The sequence below is a fragment of the Balaenoptera physalus genome (assembly GCF_965194825.1).
Source record: "Balaenoptera physalus genome assembly, chromosome: 1".
NCBI classification, from domain to species: Eukaryota; Metazoa; Chordata; class Mammalia; order Artiodactyla; family Balaenopteridae; genus Balaenoptera; species Balaenoptera physalus.
Window position 1 is genome coordinate 84,001,717 of NC_138882.1, and position 24,838 is coordinate 84,026,554.

At 45.8% G+C, this 24,838-nt stretch overlaps 2 protein-coding genes across 3 annotated transcripts in view; one reads left to right on the forward strand and one right to left on the reverse strand.

Moving 5' to 3' along the window:
• The window catches only part of TDRD10 (tudor domain containing 10), a 48,443-nt gene extending 27,741 nt beyond the window's left edge, over nucleotides 1–20,702 (reverse strand). The window contains exons 1-3 of the mRNA XM_082435971.1: nucleotides 15,929–20,702; nucleotides 4,866–4,936; nucleotides 4,055–4,211 (exon numbers count right to left, since the gene is read on the reverse strand). Coding sequence (XP_082292097.1) covers nucleotides 4,055–4,211; nucleotides 4,866–4,936; nucleotides 15,929–16,066 — 366 coding nt within the window. The 5' untranslated portion in view covers nucleotides 16,067–20,702. The remainder of the gene's footprint in view (nucleotides 1–4,054; nucleotides 4,212–4,865; nucleotides 4,937–15,928) is intronic.
• Nucleotides 20,703–21,417: 715 nt separating this feature from the next.
• The window catches only part of SHE (Src homology 2 domain containing E), a 30,598-nt gene continuing 27,177 nt past the window's right edge, over nucleotides 21,418–24,838 (forward strand). Inside the window, exon 1 of one of the 2 annotated variants that reach the window (XM_082412467.1) lies at nucleotides 21,418–22,538. In XM_082412467.1, coding sequence (XP_082268593.1) covers nucleotides 21,825–22,538 — 714 coding nt within the window. In that variant the 5' untranslated portion in view covers nucleotides 21,418–21,824. The remainder of the gene's footprint in view (nucleotides 22,539–24,838) is intronic. The other variant, XM_082412468.1, reaches the window with a different exon arrangement.

Consider the following 24,838-nt stretch of genomic DNA (forward strand, 5'->3'; position numbering starts at 1 on the left):
TTTTTGATTAATCATTCCAAAGGTTTTTCTGTTTCATTAATCTCTTTAAAGAATGAAATTTTGACTTTACTGATCCCTTCTATTGTAGCTTTTTTTTTTATGCTTCTTGTTTTCCTCGTAGCTTTGTTTACAAAATTTTAAATTTTTAAAAACTTTGTTTTAAAAATTTTGTCTGTTCCTTATTTGGGTTTATTTTTACTTTTTATCTACCTCTTCAATCAACTCTAAGCTCATTTATTTTCATCTTGTCTTCTTTGCTCATTTAAGCATTCAATATTATACACTTCCCTATAAGTATTGCTTTCACTGTATCCCACAACTTTTTTTTTTTATAAATTTATTTATTTTATTTTTGGCTGCGTTGGGTCTTTGTTGCTGAGAGCCGGCTTTCTCTAGTTGAGGCAAGCGGGGCTACCCTCGTTGCGGTGCACGGGTTTCTCATTGCAGGGGTTTCTTTTGTTGCGGAGCATGGGCTCTGGCATGCAGGCTTCAGTAGCTGTGGCACGTGGGCTCAGTAGTTGCGGCTTGCAGGCTCTAGACCGCAGGCTCAGTAGTTGTGGTGCACGGGCTTAGTTGCTCCGAGGCATGTGGGATCTTCCTGTACCAGGGCTCGAACCCGTGTCCCCTGCACTGACAGGCGGATTCTTAACTACTGTGCCACCAGGGAAGCCCTATCCCACAACTTTTGATGAGAAAAATTTTCCGTATCGTTCAGTTCTAAGTACTTTTTTTTTTTTTTTGGCTGTGCAATGCAGCATGCAGGATCTTAGTTCCCCGACCAGGGACTGAACCCGTGTCCCCTGCAATGCAAGTGTGGAGTCTTAACCACTGGACGGCCAGGGAAGTCCCCTAAATACTTTTAAATTTCTCTTATGATTTCTTCTTTGACCCATGTGTTGTTTACTTAGGAATATGTTTTTAGATTTCCAAATGTATGGAGATTAGTGTTCATCTACTGGTTACTTATTTCTAATGTAAAAGCACTGGGAATGTTCCTGAGAAATGATAGCCATCCCAAAAGGAAGAAGGCGAGCCTCTTAACACTCTTTTCTAGTACCTGGTTCTGGCATGACAGTACTCGCCCGTCCCAAATAACCCTAAAACTGGACGAACTATAATGAATTAAGCGTTTCTGGCACAGGCTAATGATAGTGGATGGCAGAGAGCAGTTTGCGTGAGACAAGGAAAGCACAGGCGGTGAGCCCACATTTACTCTGGGCATTTTCCCAAACCACAGCAAAGGCAAGCAGAGCTTGGGCAGTCAGTGGCAATCTTCCTGGGCAGAAGAAACCCAGATAAGAGTTTTGGTGCCAGGAATTTGTGAGACAGGGTACCAGAGAGAAAGGAGTCAGAGAAAAGCCCCAGAAATCTAGAGGCTGACCCCAGGTCCTTGGCTGAATCCTAGGCTGCCCGTGTGCAGGGCAAGTTCTGGGAGGCCTTCGAGAGAAGAGCTGCTGTAGAAGGTAGATGACAGGGAGCTAAGAGGAATACAGGAATCAAAGATCTCACAGTGCTGGGGAGACAACAGAGTTCCGACCCGGCCAGAGTGCAGAGACCTTGGTAAGCACCCTGAGACCCTCACCCTAGAAGGTCAAGCCTTAGGAAAAGGATTTTGCCCAAGAACTACGGCTCAAACTGAAGTATACTAATTCGAACAAAGAAAACCAACTTTAATAAGATCAGAAGGCCAGCTAGTGACTTCATTTTTGCTAGGAAAAAATAATCAACACTATTTAGAGAACATAATATAAAGTCTCTACAATACAACATCCATAATATCCAACATACCATCAAAAATCACCATATTTGTAAGAAGTCTTGACCCTTAAGCAAGGAGGTAAATGTCAATAGAAGCAGAGCCACTAGTGACCCAGCTGTTGGAATTAGCAGAAAATGATTTTATAACTACAGTAAGCATGTTAAAGAACATGGAAGAAAAGATAAACAAAATGGATGAAAAGATGGAAGAGTTCAGCTAAGAAATGGGGAAAAAAGAACCAAATGGCAGTTGAAAACTACACTATCTAAAATGAAAAATGCATTAGCTGGGCTTAATAGCAGAGTGGACATAACAGCAGAAACGATTAGAGATTTCCAAGACAGGTCAGTTGGAAAGAGTGGGAAAGCTGTGGCCATACCTATACTGAGAGCAGTTAGCAAGGTGGTGTGAATATCTTCAGCGGCTCACGGGGCAGCTTCAGAAGAGGCTGAGGGCTGGGTTCAACTGAGAGAGGGGTTTTGCAAGATATGACCTAGTGAGCTAAGGGAATTCAGGTCGTTTGAACTAAGGTAGTTATAACTATGGAATCTCAGCTAAGAAGGGAAGTGAGGGAGCAAAGAGTGTTGAACAGTGAAGAAATGGTGAGGCAGTGAATTTTGGGTCCCAGTGTGTCTAATCATTAGACTGGGGCCTTTAGAGCCTTGCTACTCAAAATGTGGTCCCAGGACCAGTAGCACCAGTACCACCTGGCACTTGTGAAAATTCTCAGGCCCTGCCCCAGATGCCCTCAATCAGTATCTCTGCAGGTGAGGCTCAGCAAGCTGTTTACCAAGCTCATCAGTGATTCTGACGCTGTTAAAGTTTGAGAACTGCTCCTCCAAAGTAACAGAGCTGCAAAGAAGGGGAGAGGGGCAGAGTGGGATGCTCGAAATGGATATTTTGGAGATGTTCAGTTATGAGCAATGACAAGGTCTGAGATATAACTCAGGGAATGGGAAACTGACTGAGTGGAAGAAAAGATCAGTAAAGATAAATGGTCTAGAAATAAGGGGCCAGACTCTTAGATCATCCACAGGGACACAATGTGAGTGTTATTAAGAGAGAAAGACAGTGAGTCAGAAGCTGAAGTTATCGGGGGGGGGCGCCTGACAGCGAGAATGGCAGATGACTGCAACCAAGAAGGTCAGTACGTAGTATAATCTGACAGCCTGCCCTTCCAAGAGCTAGAGTTTAAGGAGAATGGAAAAAAAATAGTTTGGACTAGCAAGGGGAGCCACCTCTGACAATCTTACTGTGGTGATTCCAATCCACCTCTCAACTCCCATCTCCAACTTCTGCAGCAATGGCTGACCTTGTTAACTGCCTGCCAACAGGCGTTCTCCCTTCCCTTGCTGACAGATCCCCAAGTTTAGCAACAATGTACCTATTTTAAAAGCTGTACTTTCTAGCCTCCTCTGCATTGAAGGTCACCAGTTGTAGTTCTCTCCAACACAACAGAAGCAGAATTGTGGTCAGGCTTCTGAGAATGCGGCTTTTATGAGGATACAGTCTCTCGACCCTCTGCCTCTCCCCTTCTTCCTGCCTGGAACTCTGATAACATCACGGAGTGCCCATACCAACCTTGGACTCCTTACCTCCTGAATTCTTCTACAGGAAAGAAAAACAAATAGCTAACTTGTTTAAGTCACTGTCGGCTGCAGATATGAGGAAATCAGAACAAGTCAATCGCTAACAATTCAGGCTCTGAAGTGGGATGCTTTGATCCTGGTTCACCTTTACCTACTGAGAACGGGCCCACCTCACCAGAGGGAAGCTCCCAGGGCTTAGTTATGGGCCTTCTCGTCTCTGTCCACAAAGGCAGCCCCCACCAGGCGCTAACCCACCATTAACTCTCCCCTTCCAATACCTCACATTTGTCTTCCTGCCGGGAAGGACCAGATTTTATTCACTTTTGTCTTACTTACCCTCACACCAGCAGCCAGAACAAGGCTGTGCAAACAATAGATACTCAATTAATGTCTGCTACGTTAAACAAGTAAAAGCCTCAATTTCAATAACCCACGTTGAAAAAGCCCTGACTGAATTGCCTAATAACCCTTTTTTTGTCCTTGCTAAGAATACAGCCTTCCTTTCATTTCAAAATTCCAAGTTTTCTATACTAACCTTGCTCCCAACTGTTAAAGGTCATAAAAGCCCCCGAATTTCATCCCAGCCCCTGCTTTGTCCACAGTAAGACTGGGATGGAAGGAGGAGGAAAGGACAGAAAGCAAAGTCGGCCAAGCTCTGAAGAGTGAGCACAGAGCAACCCAGAGCACAGAGAGGCCAGACACCGACCAGCAGCTCCTGGGTCCACTCAGTCGCATCAGGGGTCCTCTTGGGAGACCTTCTGTTGGAATTCACGTACAGTTTTCGTTTGTGGAAGAGCTTCCCATTCAGCTCCTGGATCGCAAGTACCACTTTCTGCATGGAGCCCACATCTACAAATGCGAAGCTGCAAAGGAAGGAGAGGGCAGCTCTGAGCCCGGCTCAGAACAGAGCCGCGGGAGGGCACCAAGCCCAAGCCTAGGAAGAGTCTCCTCTCCCCTCCGTGGGGACAGGAGAGGGGCTGGGTCGACCCTAACACACAAGGAGGCCACAATGACATCCAGACTTGGGCTGGGATGGGCAGTGGGAGAGCCTGTCCTGGGTGTCCTGGGGATCGGGAGACACGTGCTGACCCTATCACCATATACCATATGGCACAGCTCTGGGCTTCCTTCACACCGCTCCCCACAAAATTTCAAAGCCCTTTTACTGCCTGGAAAATAAGAAAGGGAAAATATGAGTAGGTCCAGATTTCAGGGGCAACCAAGGCTGAGGGAGGTACAGTAACTTGCCTCGAGTCAGAAAACAGAGCAAGGACATGACCAAAAGCAAACCCAGGTCTCTGGACTTCTAAACCAAGGTTGTATGGATAAGGCAGCATTAGTTGCCAAGTCAGAGGGCTGAATGTGGAAAGGGGGTTTCCCAAATGTCACTCTGCCAAGTCGCAGTGGGTGTGGCTTTGGGAGTTGTTGAGCTAGTCTGTAACATCAGTGCATCAGCAAAATGGACAAAGAGGAAAGGAGTTGCTTCCCAAAGAAAACAAAGGAAGAACAGTCATTACCATTTGCAGCCATTCTGGATTTTGTGGACATGGAGAGGGTTGAAGTCCTTTAGAAGGCACCGAATTTCCTCCTACAATGGCAGGGTTTAAAAGAGAAAGAGACCCAGAGACAAAACTTACAATCAGTTCTCAATGTTTCAGATCCCCAACCAGCTAATCTGTAATCAACTGAACACATACTTAATGAGAACCTATGATGTGCTGAGCGTGCCAGGCTTTGTGCTCGGTGATGCAAATACAGAGACAAGAAAGATATGAGCCCTGCCTTCAGTTGAAGCTCAACAGACGTGTGGGGTACAGACAAGTCAATCAAGTAAGCAGACCATTTCACCAGAGGGTGCAAAATGCCATAATGAGGAAGTACACACGCCTCCGGGAGTACACAGTATGGGTATCTAACCGAAATTTGGAGACGGTGGGCTTCCAGGAGGAAGTGACTTTTAATTTATTAGGAATCTAGGCTATCTCCCTTTCATCGCTACCTAGGTGGGGAGGCTTGCTTTAACCAAACCAACCATGCAAGGCCAACTGCCCCTGCTGACTCAGTCCTGTATTCGTGGCAATTTCCCTTCATTTCTTTCCTCACATGTCCGACAGACATTCAGCAAACATGGGTTACACACAGCGTTATGCTGAGTGTTACAGGAGATACTGATTTGAATTTGACATAAGCCTTGCACTCAAGGAGCTTATAGTTTGTAAATGCGTGATCTCTAACAGATGGGGCGGAGTGAAGTCTGAGGGTAAAAGTAAGGCCTGGAGTGGGCAGTGCACTGAGGGAGGACACACCGTCGCTGGTCAGCCTCTCAGGGAGCTCTCATATCCACCACGCCCTTCTCTGCAAGGCTCCCCTCCCCACTTTCCTCACTGCAGCCTGGCCTCCACTGGCCGTGTATATGGTCACCTCCCCTCCCTGGACATTTCTCCATCCCACTCTCAACTCTCCCTCCTGCCTGCCCTCAGGCTGCCTCCCGTCCCCATGGACCCTGGTCCCACTCCTTCCCCTGGGCTGCCCTCCCTTTTCTGAGATAGCATCTACCCAACCCTGATGCCCTTTTGAGCGACACCCTATTTTTTCGCTTTTCTGCCAAAGGTGTAGAAAGAGCCGTGTCCGCTTAATGCCTCCGTTTCCTCCCCGCCCACTCCCTCCCGGCTGCCTGCAGTTTGGCCATGTTCCTGCTCTACTGAAAACACTTTCTTGCAGGTCACGGATGCACTCCCGCTGCCCACCGCAAAGGCTTCCCCTGAGGCCTCCCTGTCAACACCTACCTGCGCTTCTCCACTTCCTCCTTCCTCAGCTCCCCCACCAGCAAATTACCACTATAAATTCCACACCTGTGATGAAAACCAATGTTTCCCTAGAAAATTCTACTTTGGAAAAATATATTTTGCTTCTGTTAAAAGCAGCTTTTACCAATCTAAAGTCACTTTGTTGGCTTCGGAAAAGAGAAATGCATAATGTATAGCTCATTTTTCTCAGTCTTCATATTTATATTACATTTAAATTCAAATTTTCTAATTTGCTTTTACTTTTAAATATTTAATGTTTATTACACATGGATCTATAAGATGCTGAGCAACAAGCAATTTGTGAGAACAAGCAATGTGTGCTTAGCATTTTCAGTTTATAAAGCATTTTCACATACCTTATTCCATTTGATCTTTAAAACCACCCTGTGAAGTGTACATTATTATTGTCCTCATTCTCAGAAGCATAAAATAAGGATCAGAAAGGTTAAGTGACTGCCCTAAAATTACACAGCCAATTTAGAGTCAGGATTTGAACCCAAGGCTTCTAACTTCAAATCCTACATTCATTTCGTGATATCATGCAAAACCATACCTTTCTTCTTGTCAAATTTTACCATAATTAAAATAAAAGAGGGAATTCCCTGGCAGTCCAGCGGTTAGGACTCCGTGCTTTCCCTGCCGAGGGCGCAGGTTCAATCCCTGGTCGGGAAACTAAGATCCCACAAGCCGTGGGGCACAGCCAAAAATACATAGATATATAAATAATAAAATAAAAGAGAAAACTCCCATATTTTTGTACCTTCAATAGCAGATGTCAGGAAACCACAGCCTTGGGCCAAATCCAACCTACCACCCTTTTTGTAAGTAAAGTTTTACTGGAATGCAGCCATGCACATTCATTTACTTATTGTCTATGGCTGCTTACATGCTATTATTTACATTTTTGGCTAGAATACTTTATAGATGGTGTGATACTACTCTTCAATAATATTATATCGCTTTAGGAGGCTTGTATCTGGTTGTCTTACTTTTAGTGATGCTAAATTAATCAACAAATTCAGATAGTAACAGCCTGATTAAAACTGCCCATCAATATTTTACCTAATTGGGCTTCCCTGGTGGTACAGTGGTTGAGAATCCGCCTGCCAATGCAGGGGACACGGGTTCGATCCCTGGTCTGGGAAGATCCCACATGCCACGGAGCAGCTAAGCCCGTGCGCCACAACTGCTGAGCCTGCACTCTGGAGCCCTCAAGCCACAACTACTGAAGCCCATGCGCCTGGAGCCCTGCTCCACAACAGAAGAAGCCACCACAATGAGAAGCCCACTCACCGTAATGAAGAGTGGCCCCCGCTCGCCACAACTAGAGAAAGCCCGCGCACAGCAACGAAGACCCAATGCAGCCAAAAATAAATAAATAAATTTATTAAAAAAAATATTTTACGTAATGCATTTACCATGCTCTGATAACTACTGTCTGAAACAGGTATTTTATTATGGTTTGCAGAATGATGATTTTCTATCATTTCTTCGGCATTTATGAGCTGAAGTTGCTCTGTAAAGAAATTTTTCTCATCCACTAGGGTCATTTGTTTGCCCTGAAATGGCACTGGTATTGGAAAAGCAAGATAAACACTTATTCTTTCCCTTTAATTATCAAGTTTTATATTAATGACTATTGTCTTGCTACCTTCAATGTGTCCAGCGAGCTTTGCTTTCTTTAGGTATTACTTCTTTAGGTATTACTACAAATTATTGCTTTTTATCACAGTAAGTTTTAATCAGAGGTAGTCATTAGTATTTTTGAAACACAAATTGTCCCACCTTTGGCCTGTAGGACCCCCTTTTCCCTTGTTCTTATGCTTTTTTATTTTTATTTGGAAACTTTCAAACACACAGAAAATAGTATAACAACTCCCTATATACCTATCACTTAGACTTACTAATTCTCAACTCAAAAAAAGAAAAAAAAAAGGAGCAAGCAAGGGCATCTGTTGCTTGTTTTCACTCCTTTGTGCTACAGCACGAACCCCCAATAAAGCTTTGCCTGCAAAAAGAAATTAAGTCATGGACATTTACATGATTTCATCTACACCTCTCCCTACCACTAGGCTGTTCTGAAACAAATCTCAAACACCTCACCACTACTTCTGCAAACATTCCAGCACATAGCTCCAAGCAACAAGTATCTCACCTCTAATCACAACCTCTCCCATCCCTTCAACCAAACCCTAATAGCCTTTGAGAGCTTTCCAGCTTTCTGGCATAACAGCTCCAGACCTGGAATCAGGCATTTCCCTAAGAAGGCCTAGTTCCTTTCAGTGGGGAATGGTATTTAAAGTGAGAAATCTAGCAGGTAGGAGCTTAATGCCACTGGGTTGTTAGAGTACCAAGGTCTTTCAATGAACAGAGTTAGAAGATATGTATCTTTGAAAGGGAAAATAATCATTGTAATCATGGATTCTAACTCATATATAAGAGCTACAGATAGTTTTTATTTGATTTCTTTTATTTTTGTATCTTTTCTCTTATGCTGAAAATCTTTATTCCTAACAACACTAAATACTTATTGTATCCTATTTTAAATATGTAACAGGTTCAAATAACAATACCAGATCACTACACCAACAAAATTATTGAGTAAAGTTTAAGATTTCTTTGCAGTTCTTTTTATACTTGTAGTATATCCTACTGAGGATATACAGTCAAGATACCATATTCTGAGGTCACTTGGAATAATTCTTTTCTCTGGCACATTTACATATTTTAAAGTCAAAACAATAATACAAGGTTTTGCGTTGTGGGTAGGGACAGAGAAGAAGGTGTCCCAGGAGAAGATGTCTTCATGGGGAGAAAAGTCTGAGCCCTTCCTGATTGATTGTTTCCCTTTGGGGCCCCCAGGGAGAATCCTGAGATTGAAATCAGCCTCAGTTTAGAAATCCCTTTAGTAGAGGACAGAGCAGGGCTTTGCAGCCCTGGGAATTTTTTTGCACTGACTTTTTTTTTTTTTTAATTTATTTATTTATGGCTGTGTTGGGTCTTCATTTCTGTGCGAGGGCTTTCTCTAGTTGTGGCAAGTGGGGGCCACTCTTCATCACGGTGCGCGGGCCTCTCACCATCACGGCCTCTCTTGTTGCGGAGCACAGGCTCCAGACGCGCAGGCTCAGTAGTTGTGGTGCACGGGCCTAGTTGCTCCGTGGCATGTGGGATCTTCCCAGACCAGGGCTCGAACCCGTGTCTCCTGCATTAGCAGGCAGATTCTCAACCACTGCGCCACCAGGGAAGCCCTGCACTGACTTTTTATTTGCAGAAAATTTAAAGTCTTATTTTTATTAATGCCTTTAAAAAGAGGTGAGATTTTACTATTGATTTAATATTCAATGAATAAAACTACCTTGAGTGCAAAAAATAAAAATTAAAAAAAAAAATACAAGGTAAGTTCAGAAATTGTGCCACCATCTCCCTTCTACCCTTTTTTCCTTCCCTCCCCAGAGGTCACCGTCTTTATTCCCTTTTTATCCTTCCATTGTTAATTTTGGCAAATTTAAAGAGATATTCCATTCTCTTCCTCCCTTCTGAGGCAAAAGATTGTTTGATTCTAGGTGTATTTTTATACCTGCTGACAGATTGAATGTGAAGTGTGAAAAACATATGAGGTATGAAACGAAAATATTTCCCAGGTTTTGGGCCATGTACTGAGATGGGGAAGACTGTGGGAGGAGCAGGCTGGACACATTAAGTCTGAAATGCCTATTAGTTGCCCAAGTAGAGATAAGGACTAGGCAATTGAATATACAAGTTAAGAGTTCATGGGCAAGGTACAAGCTGGGAATACAGATAACTGGTCATGATTTTCTACTACCACAATCATATCACCTGCACTAATGACACTTATTTCTGCCTTTCCAATTCTTATTCTTTTTCCTTGCCTATTGCACTGACCAAGACCACCTGTACAGTGTTGACAGTAATAGCAATAGCTGGTGTCCATATCTTTTTCCCGATCTCAAAGGGAAAGCTATCAAAGTTGTGTCCCTAAGTATTATATTTGCCGTACATTGTTAAGTCCTTAATCCATGTAGAATGCATTCCATGTATGTTATAAGGTAAAGGCCCAATTTCATTTTTCATGTATGGATAATGAAATGTCTCAGAACCAGTTTACTGAATAGTCCCTTCTTTCCCAACTGATCTACAATACCACCTGGTTACACACACCAACTGTTCATATATGTGTAGGTCTATTTCTGGACTTTCTACTCTGTTCCAAATGTTGACTATTAGCAATGCACCCACATCAAGGTCATCATTATTACAGTGGAAAATTTGCTCTCCTCTCTGTCCCCCTTATTCTTCAGAAAGGTGCAGTTATTCATGGGACTGTTCTGATGCATGTAAATTTTAGAATCACCTTGTCAAGTTCTTTGGAAAACCTTTGGGTATTTTGATCACAATGGCATTGAATCTATATACCAATTTAAGGATCATAAAACTGATTCTTCTTATCCATCTCTTTATTTAGGTCTTCCTTAATGACCTTCAGTAAAGTCTCATAATTTTCTGTGTATATGTCTTGCACAACTTTTATTAAATTCTAGCTCTTTGTATTTTTTGCTCCTCTTGTATAGAAATACAATTGACTTTTGTATATTTAGCTTATATTCAACCAACTTAACTCTCAATAATTCTAACATGTCCAAGAGTCTTTCAAGCTTCAACTTAGGCAATCATCTGCAAATAATGACAGCTTTGTTTTTTCCTTTCCAATTCTTACACCTCTTATTTTTTTTATTTTCTCACTTGCTCTAGCTAAGAAATCACATAAAATGTTAAACAGAAGTGATAGAGGCACTCATGTCTTGTTCTTGATTTTAAAATACTTCTGTTTCCCAAGTGATCATGTTTTCTGTGTATTTTTTGTAGATACTCTTCATCAGATTTTGGAGGTTTCCTTCCATTCAGTCTAAATGTTTTTCTGTGAATTGGGTTTTTAACTTTATCAAAGGTTAAATTTTAGCTTGAAGGTTCCCAGACCTTGTAAGTAATATGAATTTAAACCCCAAGTCACAAGAAATCAGGCCTACTGTTACATGTTCTTGGGGAGACTGCTTAGCCCTACCAGCCCCAGATCCAGGCCAAGACAGATTAACTTCCTCAACACCACCCTGGGCCAATGAGCAAAGTTTCTGTGGTTCACACTTTCACTAAGGGTCCAGCCCTTGAACAATCCTGCTTTTGCGGGGATGTCAGTTACCATTCCCCTCCTCACATAGGCCCAGAGTGTCATCTCCTGTCCTGACATGGCTGTTATAATCCAATCTACTCTTTGGGTTTTGAGGTAGGCACAGATCCTAGGGCAATGGCCAGACTCTCCTGGTTTTTAGTTATTGCTTATTTGGGGTCCTCTTAATTTTCCTTACTTTCTTAGGAGTCAGATATGTATTTAAAGTGGTATTTCCTATATTTTAGCTTCTATTTCCAAGTATTTTCTTATGAGAGGGTTTTCAGGTTATCTAACCTATCATAATTATGGAAACAGAGGCATTTGAAGATTTTAAATCCATTTGGCATCATGAAGGTTACTCATATACTCAGCAAGACCAGTTTGAGAAAACTGGTGAGGGCAGAAAGCAAACCAATGGGTTCAAGAATAAGTGTGTGATCAATTTCAAAACTTACTACAAAGCTACAGTAAGCAAGTGCAGTACTGGCATAAGGAAAGACATACAGATCAATGGACTAGAAAGAGACTCCTGAAATAAACTGCTACATTTATGGTCAATTGATTTTTAACAAGGGTGCCAAAATAATTCAATGGGGAAAAATAATCTTTTTAGCAAATGATGCTAGGACAACTGGATATCTACATGCAAAAAAAATGAAACTGACCCCTACCTCAAACCACACAGAAGAATGAATTCAAAAAGGATCACAGGACTTCCCTGGTGGCACAGTGGTTAAGAATCCTCCTGCCAATGCAGGGGACACGGGTTCAAGCCCTGGTCCAGGAAGCTCTCACATGCCATGCAGCAACTAAGCCCATGCGCTACCACTACTGAGCCTGCACTCTAGAGCCCACGAGCCACAACTACTGAGACCACGTGCCACAAATACTGAAGCCTGCGCACCTAGAGCCTGTGCTCCGCAATGAAGAGCGGCCCCCGCTCGCCACAACTAGAGAAAGCCTGCACACAGCAACGAAGACCCAATGCAGCCAAAAATAAATAAATTAATTTTTAAAAAACAGATCATAGACTTAAATATGAGAGCTAAAACTATAAAACTCTTAGAAGAATGCATAAGTGTACACCCTTGTGATCTTGGATTAGGCAATGGATTCTTAGATATGGCACCTACAGCACAAGCAACCAAAGAAAAAAACAGAAAATTGGAATGCATCAAAATTAAACTTCTGTGTTTCAAAGGACACTATAGAGAAACTAAAAATACAACTGATGGGAGAAAATATTTGCAATCATATATCTGATAAGAGACCTGTGTCCAGAATGTATAAAGAACTCTTTCAACTCAATAATAAAAAGACAAACTGATTTTAAAATGGGCAAAGGATCTGAATAGATATTTCTCCAAAGAAGATATACAAATGGCCATAAAGCACATGAAAAGATGCTCATTAATTATTAAGAAAACGCAAATCAAAACCACAATGAGATACCACTTCACATCCACTAGATGGCTATAATCAAAAAGACAGGGACTTCCCTGGTGGCGCAGTGGTTAAGAATCCGCCTGCCAGTGCAGGGGGACACAGGTCCGATCCCCGGTCCGGGAAGATCCCACATGCTGCGGAGCAACTAAGCCCACGCACCACAATTACTGAGCCCGCGTGCCACAACTACTGAAGCCTGTGTGCCACAACTACTGAAGCCCGTGCACCTAGAACCCGTGCTCCACAACAAGAGAAGCCACCGCAATGAGAAGCCCGCGCACCGCAACTAAGAGTAGCCCCCGCTCGCCGCAACTAGAGAAAGCCCGTGCGCAGCAACTAAGACCCAATGCAGCCAAAATTAAACAAATAAAATAAATTTATTAAAAAAAAAAAGACAGACAATAACAGATTTGGGCAAGGAAGTAGAGAAACTGGAATCCCCATACATTGCTGGTATGAATGTGAAATGGTACAGCTCTTTTGGAAAACAGTTTGGCACAGAGTTATCATGTGACCCAATAACTTCACTCCTAGGTATATACCAAAGACAACTGGAACATATGTTTACACATAACGTGTACACCAATGTGCAGAGCAGCATTATTCACAAAAACCAAAAAGTGGCAACAACCCAAATGTCCAGTGATGAATGGATAAGCAAATTGTGGTATATACATATAAATATTTTAGCCATAAAAAGGAATGAAGTACTGAGACATGCTATAAAACATGTGAACCCTGAAAACATTATACTAAGTGAAAGAACACACAAAATGCCACACGTTATATGACTTCATTTACATGAAATAGCCAGGATAGGCAAATCCATAAAGACAGAAAGTAAATTAGTGGTTGCCAGGGGCTGGAGGAAGAGAGGAGGAGGGACTGCTAATGGGTATGAGATTTACTTGGGGGTGATGAAAATATTCTGGAATTAGTGGTGATGCCTGCACAACCTTGTGAATATACTAAAAACCACTGAATTTTATGCTTTAAAATAATGAATTTTATGGTATGTGATTTATATCTCAATAAAAAAAGAAATGTTAATAAAGTAAAAACTCCTGGCTACTGTTATTGCTATGAATAATAGATCATCTTTCATCTCTGATCCAAGACTTTCATCTTTTACCAACCAAATCTGTTGGTTTGCAAGCAGGGTAAAGTCGCAGACACTTACTTCACAGTTCTTGATGAGGCATTAATGTTTTTCTGTTTTGTTTTTTTTTAATTAATTAATTGATTTATTTTTGGCTGCACTGGATCTTCGCTGCTGAGTGGGCTTTCTCTAGCTGCGGCGAGCGGGGGCTTCTCATTGCGGTGGCTTCTCTTGTTATGGAGCATAGGCTCTAGGCACGCAAGCTTCAGTAGTTGTGGTGCACAGGCTTAGTTGCTCCGCGGCATGTGGGATCTTCCCGGACCAGGGCTCGAACCCGTGTCCCCTGCGTTGGCAGGCAGACTCTCAACCACGGCACCACCAGGGAAGTCCGGCATTAATGTTAAAATAAGAAACTTCTTTTTAAAAACCTACTTCTTTAGCTCAAGTCTTTCCTCTCCTATGAGACTGGTCTGCGTTTGTTAAGTTGGAAGAAAGCACCGTGGGGAAGGCTGCTGCTTTCCTGTGAAGGGGGACATAGGGGGCAAGGATCAAAGGCCCCCTATACCACGGTGTGGGTCAGCATAGCCAAGCAAGCGCCAGGTGCTGGGCTGCCAAACAGGGTCTACTGGAGAGAGGTGGCAGAGCCTCTCAGTGCCTCGCCTCCCCAAGACCACTGCAGAACTGCCTGCAGGGCTCCTGCCCTCATCTCACTGTCAAATAATGGGTTGTAGCAGCCTGCCAACAAGGGGAAGGGGAATCAGCCCCAGTACTCTCTTCTCTCAGATGCCACGAATCCCCCAACCCACTCCTTTGACTCTTGGTTTAATTCACTGGGTCAGAATGAATTACTTCATTCTCTGGGCTCCAATACCATGCTCTTCTCTCTTTGTCAGATAAAAACATAATAGGTCCATCTCTTTTTATGGTGAGTTATTTACACATCTATCGATTATGTGGTTTGGTACTTGGGGGCAACTGGACATGGACTCAACTCTTGGCTGACCACTCACTAGGTCTGTGCACTTGGGTAAGGGGGACCTCTTAGAGCCTTGGCTGCCTCATCTCCAAGATGGAAATACCACCCACCACCCAGAGTTATTATAAGAATTTAATAAAACCACACTAATGAAGCATTTAGCCTATTTCCCGGAGCATCTCTGATAATTAAAATATAGTAACTGGTGTAAAAGGAATAAGGCACAATTTGAGTAGAGAAGATTGAGTTTAGCTAATTGGCAAGGGGGCACGAGACCAGGACATTTTTGAAAAATATCTGACATGCAGCAGGGGCTCCACAAAAGTTACTTTCTCTCATCCTTCATCTAAGACTGAGCTTGAGCGCAAGGACCAGGTTATCTTTTAGCGTGCTGAGTGAGCCTCAGGCACATTATTCTGCATTACTCGCAAATTTTTAAATGTTCCAAAAAAACTAAAAAGCCAGGGGATGCTTCAAATCAGTAGATTACACTTCCGTTCTCTTTTCATCTGTACTTCAAATGCACTTATTACAAATTTTAAGTACTTATGTTGTTCTATAATTATTTCAGGTTTGGTGGTCTGGCCTCCCCAAATAGACAGGAAGATTCCGGGGGTCAAATATGGTTGTTTATATTCTACTCTCTAAGTACACAGCCAACTGACTGAACTGGTTCATTTCAAAGTGAAATGAGTGTAGTTTCCTGGCTGAGACCCCACTGCTCCCTATGACCAAAGGATCGGCAATTGAACCCTCACGAGGCCCCCTTCCTAAAGGGAAGCTGCCTCACTGCGGCCCCTCCATTCAAAGCGATAAGGAGGGTGACCACCCATCCAGGTTTACACGGATGGTTGGATGCAAGATGCCCCACACTAAAAGTGGGAAGTCCAAGGCAAACTGTGAGTTGGCTGTGAGCTGGTCAGCGTAGTCACCAGCTAGTGACTACTTGCACATTCGTAGCTCTAACATACCTTTTAAAACTGGTAAAACTGTTACTGGCAGGTTTAAGTCATATGGGGCAGACCAAAGAAGATAAGAAGCAACCGTTCACAGAGAGTGAAGCATACCTCAGAGATATCCAGCGGGAGATTGCCAACGTACACCTCTGTCTCTCTTTTCTTGAATCCTAAGAAGAAAAATAGAGAAAAAAAAGGCAGGTGTAAGGCTAGAGGATTCAGAGTTAGAACATGCGATAAGTGACACATTTTCCTCAATGTTAAAACATACACACACAGTCCCCTACAAACATTCCTCCCCCGTGATCAATGAACGGTTATACAGCACTCAATGGGTCAGCAAACACTTATCAGTGTTATGGGAGTGGTCCAGTGTTAAATGTTGGCCTTGGATATCACTGCCTTCAAGGCAGGAGCATACTCTCTGGGGGCTGGGAGGACAGCGAGTCATCAGCACACCAGGAATCCAGCGCTTTCAATGGGGTATTATGTAGTTTCAGGACCAACGGGGGTAGTATTTCAAAGTTAACATTCAGCTGAAGGAGGGAAGGAAGGGGGGTGGTTAATGCAGGAGGGAGGCAGAAGGGAATCCAGGCAGAGGGCAGAGCACACGCAAAGGCATGGAGATGCGAAAAGGCCCGGGCGCCTGGAGTCAGGAATAGCTAGACGCACGCTGCAGCTGGGTGAGTGGCGAGAGCAGAGGGAAGAAAGGCAGGCCAGGCCAACTGCTGAAATCGCTGACTGCTGCCCACAGCAGTCTCAGCAGAGTCCACTGGCTGTGAGAAGGAGGTGAAGGGTTTAATCAGAGAGGTGACATCCACACGGCTAGGTTGCAGAGAGATCACTTTGGAGATGGTGGAGGGTGAAATGGGAGGAGATAAGGATTAAAAAGAAGTATGGGGTTAGGAGCAGCGAGCGCAACAGCGCCTGAGGGTCCGCACTGTGTGTGGCAGAGGGATGCATCCCTCACGTGAAAGGAAACGTGGTGACGGACTGGAGCAAGGGCAGGATCTCAGGTTTCATGCTTGAAGAGAAACTGAGTAGATTAATTAGAATCCAGGTGATAGACTGAGGGTCCCAGCACCAATCAAACCCCCAAGCTAACTCACTTGGAGATTTCTGTTCCTCCAACACTCCATGCTTCCCAAGTACTTCAGCAGAGGGTCAGAAGTCACTGCTGCTCCAGGACCTGTCAAACACAGGTCTTAGCGCTGCACCTCCCAAGGCCAAACTCCAACAGAAGGAGTTTGGGCATAACAAGCAGGACCCGGCATAAGCCTCCATATCCGCTTCCTGACAGAGGGTTTCCCTTCCTCCTTCCAGACTCGGGTTCCAAGCACGAAGCCCTCCACTGGATCTTTTTAATCACTAATTGTTAAAGCACATTTAGGGTCAGAATCAAAGGGCAAGAAATGCTGGGGTTGACTCCTAAGCTCTGGGCATTGGGAGGCAGGAGCAGGAGGAAGAGAAGGCTGTGGGGTGGAAGGAGGCTTGTTTATCAGCAAAAGCAAACAACTTACATGCTGCAGTTTCTTTCCAACAGGCTCTCCTGCAAAGCCAACCAGCCACAGTTAGAGGAATGCCAGGATCATTCACCATCACATTACTGAATAGGTGCTGTGGCGGGCAGAATCATGCCCCCCAGCAAAGTGGTCCATATCTTCATCCCCAGAACCTATTAAGGGTTCTGGTCACCAATTCCAATGTAGGGGGGGAGCAATTTTACCACACCACCAAGCACTGCTCCAGACACCAGCTGGGTGTCCTACAATGCAACTCAATTCTGATACTGTCTACCCAGGAGATAGCATCAGATTCCACAGGTTAAGGGCTCAGTCCCATAGGACTGCCCCGCTTCGGACACCAGTCACCTGCAAGCCCAGGTTGTCACCTGCGCTTCTGACTGACCACCTATAGACTGGAGGTTCCCACGACCCCTCCTTGGGTCCCATCAATTTGCTAGAGTGGCTCACATCTCAGAGAAACATTTTCCCTACTAGATTGCCGTTTATTTAAAAAGTATATAACTCAGGAACAGCCAGATGGAAGAGATGCATGGGGCAAGGTATAGGGAAAGGGCACAGAGCTTCCATGCTCTCTAGGTGCGTCACTGTCCCCAAATCTCTACTGTGTTCACCAACCCAGGAGCTCTCAGAACCCATACTTTTGGGTTTTTATGGAGGCTTCATTGCAGAGGCATGACTGATGAGCCCTTGGTTCTTTTCCTGCAGGTAAGAAGGCTGTCAAAGTCATTTTAAAGGGATTTTTTTTTTCTTTACTTTGGGAGAAACAAAAATTAAAACGTTAAATTTTAAAAGAAAGTAGTAACGCTGTCCTCTAAATTGTTCCCAGCTGTAGGAGGAAACTGCTTTAGTTGCAACTAAGTTTAAACAGAACTAACAGTGGTTAAGATAATTAAAAGGTTGAAGTATTGATGAATAAAAATAGAGAGGTTTATGGGCAGAATCAGGCTATGGCTGTTACTCCCAATTTCCTGGTAATCCCTGGAAAAGTCTATGGGCTTCTGGAACAGGGAGGGCACCAACACCTCCCAAGCAAGGGCCCAGCATAAATCTTTCAAAGACGCCTTTAAGGGCCTGCCAGGTGCTATGCTAACTAAACAGCTAATGTACGTTGTCTCATTTAATCCTCATGGAAACTCTCAGAACTTGCCATTATTACCCCACTGTACAGATAAAGTCCTGGAGGCTCAGAGACCATAATCTGGTAGTCTGTCCAAGATCACTTAATTTATGCTCATAAATAGAGAAGCCTGTTTTTTGAATTCAAACCATATGACTCAAAAGTCATGAGCTTCCACTCTATTGCTTGGTCTGGAAAAGTGTCTTATTTGTGTTTTTAAAAAGACAAAGAGTAGGACTTCCCTGGTGGCGCAGTGGTTAAGAATCCGCCTGCCAATGCAGGGGACACGGGTTCGAGCCCTGGTCCGGGAAGATCCCACATGCCGCGGAGCAACTAAGCCCGTGTGCCACAACTACTGAAGCCCTGGCGCCTAGAGCCCGTGCTCCACAACAAGAGAAGCCACCGCAATGAGAAGACTGTGCACAACAACGAAGAGTAGCCCCTGCTCGCTGCAACTAGAGAAAGCCCGCGTGCAGCAATGAAGACCCAACGCTGCCAAAAATAAATAAATTTATTTTAAAAAAAAAAAGACAAAGAGTATATAAAGAACTCTTACAACTCAATAATAAGGCAAATAGGGAGTTCCCTGGTGGTCTAGTGGTAAGGATTCGGCGCTTTCACTGCAGAGGCCTGGGTTCGATTCCTGGTCAGGGAACCATCCTGCATGCAGCCAGGCGCAGCCAAAATAATAATAATAATAATAATGCAAATAAACCAATTAAAAGTGGACAAATCATCTGATAGACATTTCTCCAAAGATAAACAAATGTCCAATAAGCACATGAAAAAGACTCTCAACATATTTAGCCATTAAGGAAATGCAAATCAAAGCCACAATGATACATCACATCCACTAGGAGGGCTATAATATAAAAGACAGACAATAAGTGTTGAGATGTGGAGAAATGGGAACCCTCATATTGCTGGTGGGAACGTAAAGTGGTGCCGTTTGGCACACAGTTTGGCAGTTTCTCAAAAAGTTAAAGAGAATTCCATATGACCCGGCAATTCCACTCCTGGGTATCTACTCAAGATAAATTAAGATTGATGTCCACCAAAAACTTGTTCACAAACATTCACAGCAGCATTGTTCACAATATCCAAAAAAAAACAACTCAGGGACTTCCCTGGTGGTGCAATGGTTAAAGAATCTGCCTGCCAATGCAGGGGACACGGTTTCGATCCCTGGTCGGGGAAGATCCCACATGCCTGCCATGGAGCAACTAAGTCCTTGTGCCACAACTACTGAGCCTGCGTGCTGCAACTACTGAAGCCCACACACCTAAAGCCTGTGCTCCGCAGCAAGAGAAGCCACCGCAATGAGAAGCCCACGCACTGCAAGGGAAGAGTGGCCCCAGCTCGCCACAACTAGAGAAAGCCCACACGCAGCAACGAAGACCCAACGCTGCCAAAAATAAAATGTTTAAAAAAAGAAACAACTCAAATGATCATCAATTGACAGATGAACAGATAAATAAAATGTATACCCAAAGAATGGAATATTATCTGGCAATATAAATGGACTAAAATATTGATAAATGCCACAATGTGGATGAATCTCAAAAACGTGATGCTACGGTAAGAAACCAGACACAAAGGGCCACATATTGTATGATTCCACTTATATGAAAAGTCCAGACTAGACAAATCTGTAGAGACAGAAAATAGATTGGTGGCCGCCTAGGGCTTGGAGGGGGGCGGGGAATGAGGAGTGATTGCTAACAAGGTGTCCTTTTGGCGCCCCAAATGCTCTAAACAGGGAAATGTTCTAAAATTAGATTGTGGTGATGGCTGCACTGTAAATATACTAAATACCGTTTAATCGTACACCTAAAACAGGTGAATTTTATGGTATGCAAATTATACCTCAATAAAGTTGTTTTTTTTTTAAGGTAAGGCACATTTTCAAGAATGGCTGGTATAAGCAAGCATTTCTTTTGCCACTCCACCTCACAAACCAACGCCCACACAAATGAAGCCAATGAGTGGCCAGGATCATTCAGTCCCCATGGCTTGTATTGGATTTAGAACGTATTGCGTTAGCCTCAACAGCACGTTTAGTTTTTTAAGCTAAAAAGGTTTTAAATTTAAAGTTTTTAAATTCAGTCTGCTATCCACTCCCACCCACCAACCCCACTAAAAATCAGTTCTGCAGACGCAACTGGCGAGAGCAAGCGACAAGCTCCGAGGGGTAACACGCGCCCCGCCACCCTGGAGAGGAAATGAGAGGTGCAGTTTCCACAAACGCTCAGGTCCCCGCCACCGCCCGCCCGGCAGCCCGGGGCCAGAAACCAAAAAGCCGTACCTCCCCCCTGCCAGGTACATCCAGCCTGCAGCCCAGACGATAAGCCTTAGCGCATTCCGGCGCGCTCCTACTCCTCCGACGCCCGCGGGGCACGGGGCGGGGCCGCCCCTCCGCAGCCAATCCCCGGGCGGCTGCAGCTCGGCCGGGCGGGAAGATCTGTGTGCTCGCTGCGCCGCGCCGGCAGTGCTCGCTGGGACCATAACTGCACCGGCTCGGGAGCAAGCGCCCGCGGGCCCTGCTCCCGCTTTTAATAGACACCCTCCCCACACACACACACCCAAAATATGCTTGCAGAGAGAGTGGAGCGAGTGACCGTGGCGCGCGCCTAGCTCTTTTAGGAGTGGAGGGGCTCCCATCCTGGGTGGGAGAGGTGCACGTGGCGCACTTGGGCTGCGTTTGAAGGCAGCGCCCGGCCGAGACCGGCTCAGTGCAGATGGGGAGCTGCTTGCCCAAAAAGTGGGGGGCCCTAACCGCGTGGGCGCAACCGGTCAGCACGTAGAGCTGCTGCTACCTTCCCCCGAACATGCACCCCGGACCCGCCTCTGCAGAGGCGCTGACCCCGGCGCCCCCGGATCTGGGCGGGAGGTGGCGGGCGGGGAGGCGCCAGCCTCGGAGGGGAGGGGCGCGCGGAGAGGGCGGGCTGCCCGCTGGCGGCCCACCGTCCGTCGCGGCGCCGGGGACACTCCCGCCGCCTCCGCTTCGTCTCCCCTGGTCCCCGGGAGTGTGGGCAGGGCTGTCCCGGGGCTTCCGTGGGCCCGGCCTCTCCCACTTCGGGAGGAAAAAGCAGGGGAAGCCCCCGGCGCCCGCCGCCCCCGGAGACCCGCGGAGCCCCCGGCCGTGCAGGCGCTGAAGACGAGCTCGGGCGGGGCCCCGGTGCGTCGTGCCTGTCGCCGTCCGTGTCCGGAGCGGCGGCTCGCGCCCGCCCGCTCGGCGCCCCGAGCCCCCCGCCCCGGGCCGTAGGGGCCCCACCCTGCGGGTAGTAGGCGACGGCCGGCCCGGGACGAGCGGAGCAGCCGTCGCGGGGCCTCGCCGCGGCCTCTAGCGCCCCAGCCCCGGGGAATGCAGTGGCCCCCGGCCCCTGGCGCTTCTCCGTGTCTAAGCTGGGCCTCCTCGCTCGCCTGCTCCGCGGCCACGACGCTCCTGAGCCGCGCCGGCCGGGCCCCCCTCATGGCGGCCAAGTGGTTCAAGGAGTTCCCCCTGAACCTGAAGACAGTGTCGGAGCGGGCCAAGCCCGGCGGCGGGGGAGGCGGCAAATTGCGCAAGAACTCGGAGGCGGGCGGCGCGGGGCCCGCCCCGGGCAAGGGCCGAAAGAACTCGGCGGCCGAGCTGGGGAGCAGCCGGGCCGGGGTCGGCCCCCCCAAGGATAGCCGGCTATCCCGAGACAGCCTGCAGGGTCTGATTCAGGCCGCCGCGGGCAAGGGCCGCAAGAACTCCCGGGCCACCGAGGAGGAGCCCCACCGGGGCGCGGCCAAGAGCTCAGGCTGCAGCACCTACATCAACAGGCTCATCAAGGTGGACACTCAGGAGAAGAATGGGAAGAGCAACTACCCCAGCAGCAGTAGTAGCAGCAGCAGTAGCAGCAGCAGCCCTTCCTCCGCGTCCTCTTCCCCTTCCTCCCTGGGACCCGAACTGGAGAAGGGCAAGATTATTAAGCAGCAAGACACGGTAAGAATACAGCCTCCCTTGGACCACCTCTCCCCTACTGAAGCGGAACAGTGGGAAGGGAGCATCGTGAACCCGCTAAACTCTAGGGTTCTTTATACCTCAGAGAAGGTGAGGATGTATTTACCCCCTGTAACATTTGATGACTCCTAAGTGACCATTTAAAATAATTAGATTTTTTTTTTTAATCTTGAAAAATTCGCCTTCTAGCGTTGGGGAACTTGGCAGAAATGTACTTTCCATTTAATTTTGTTATCAGTTTAGAAGAATAATTGAATGAGACAGTTGGGTGCTTTGTTAAATTTGATCCCCTTGTAGAAGTGGTTTATTTTAATTTAGAAATCCAGGGGAATTGCAAAGCTAGATTTGTGTGTAAATTTTATCCTTCTTGAGCATAAGGAATGGTAACCTCTAAACTGTTTAAGTACTGATTTCAACTGCCCCCTTCTCTGCTAGTTTGGAAGCGCCATCGTTCTTTGCATTTCAACCCAGTAAAGGGTTTCTCAGCCCTTCACTAGCACCACAAGATTACAGCCCTTTCATTCATCCCATGAACATTTGCTGTGCAGGAGCCATATAGGATAAGGGGCACAGGGCTCTAAGGACTGCGGAGGCTACAGAATAGGACAAGGAAATGCCCTGAAGGGAAATTACAGATCAGGACAGAAGGTGTTTCCTGCTTCTTACACACTGGAGGTTTTCTGGGTGCTGTCCAGTGTGAGACAGTTAAGAAAAGGACTGTGAACATGTGAAGAGACCCGCTTCATTCTTACAGAGCTGAGTTGGGGTTTTGTTTCTTTTTTTTTTTTTTTTTTGGCTGCGTTGGGTCTTAGTTGCAGTGCTAAGGCTTCTCTCTAGTTGTGGCGTGCGGGTTTTCTCTTCTCTAGTTGTGGTGCGCAGGCTCTAGAGCACGTGGGCTCTGTAGTTTGAGGCGCGAGAGCTCAGTAGCCCTGCACGTGGGATCTTAGTTCCCCGACCAGTGATTGAAACCCCGTCCCCTGCATTGTAAGGTGGATTCTTTACCCCTGGACCACCAGGGGAGTCCCTGTTCGTTTGTTTTTAAATCTGCTGTTCTGTGTGAAGGAGAGAGAGAAGAGCTCACACCCAGCTTTCAGACTCCAGCCCAGGCGATCACTTCCCTGTCATGAGAACTTTAATTTTCTCTTGCCCAGGCTTCAAACATGTGGCCCACCCGGATGGAGTCAGGAGTGGTAGCACATACCACGTGTGTCTGCACTGGCACTTCTATTCATTCCTCCACTTATTCTGTCCACAAGTATTTACAGCATGCCTACCCCCCTGCCAGACCCTGCCAGGAGAGCCGTGGAAGGATGACCAGCTTGTCCAGACATTAGTCAGTGGTCTCTCCATGTGTTTAACTAGATTGTAAGCACCTTGCAGCCAAGCACTGAGTATCATGCTTCGTGTTCCTCGCTGTACCTTGGGGATGCAGCACACGTGTTCAGGCAAGAAGAATGGAGTGAGGGAGTGAATGGTAACCACAGCCCTCTGCAGTGATTGCCCGGTTATTGGTCATCGCTTCTAGATGTCTAAAGTTTCTTAGGCCATCTGCTCCCAGGAAGAGGACTCTCATCCAGGCTGTCCCCTCCTCCTCACTTCTCCCTGTTTATCTGGATTCTTCTGCCAGCTCCAGTGGTGCTTCTCTGTGAACTCTTTGGAGAATGTTAATCAGAGATTGTACCAAGGCCTGGGGCTTCCTCCCTTAATTTTGATTCACCTTTGGTTTTTATTCCTCTCTTTCTCTTTAACTGGAATAAGTAGTTTATCTATACTATCCTAGCTGTTTATTTGTGGAGCCACATTGATAATAGGGAAAGTGCTGTGCTTTAAAAATGAATATATCTTTTTTCCCCCATAAAGCTCTTCCTCCCTGAGAAGCACCTGTCAAGCTCAGACTCCCTAAGCTCCCACATTGTCACCCAGCTGCTGCAGAACAGAACTATTGCACTCACACCACCTTCCCAGGCACTTTTCTATTTTTGGAAGGATGGATGCTTTCTGTAGCAAATACGGATCAAAACTCTATCTGATTGTAGTCTATGAGAATCAGTCTGCCTGTAAATTATTGAACCTAGAACTCCCACAATACTCTTTAGCTCTGACCTATTTCTTAGGCTTCTTATTATGAATCCTGCCTCTTTAGAGCTGTTACAAATTGCTTGAGGACAAAAAGTAAGTCTTGGTCTTATTTTATTCCCTCTCAGTGCCTAGCCAGTGCTGGTGGATGTTCAGTATCAGTGGGTGATGGGCTGACTTAACCATGGCTATATTGCTCAACTGGTTGGCATTAAAAAAACCAAAATCATGGAAAATGTAGTAGACCAGTTCATTTTTTTGTGCTCGAAAGCCATAGACATCTTCCACCTTGTGCCATCCACCCCTGCTACACT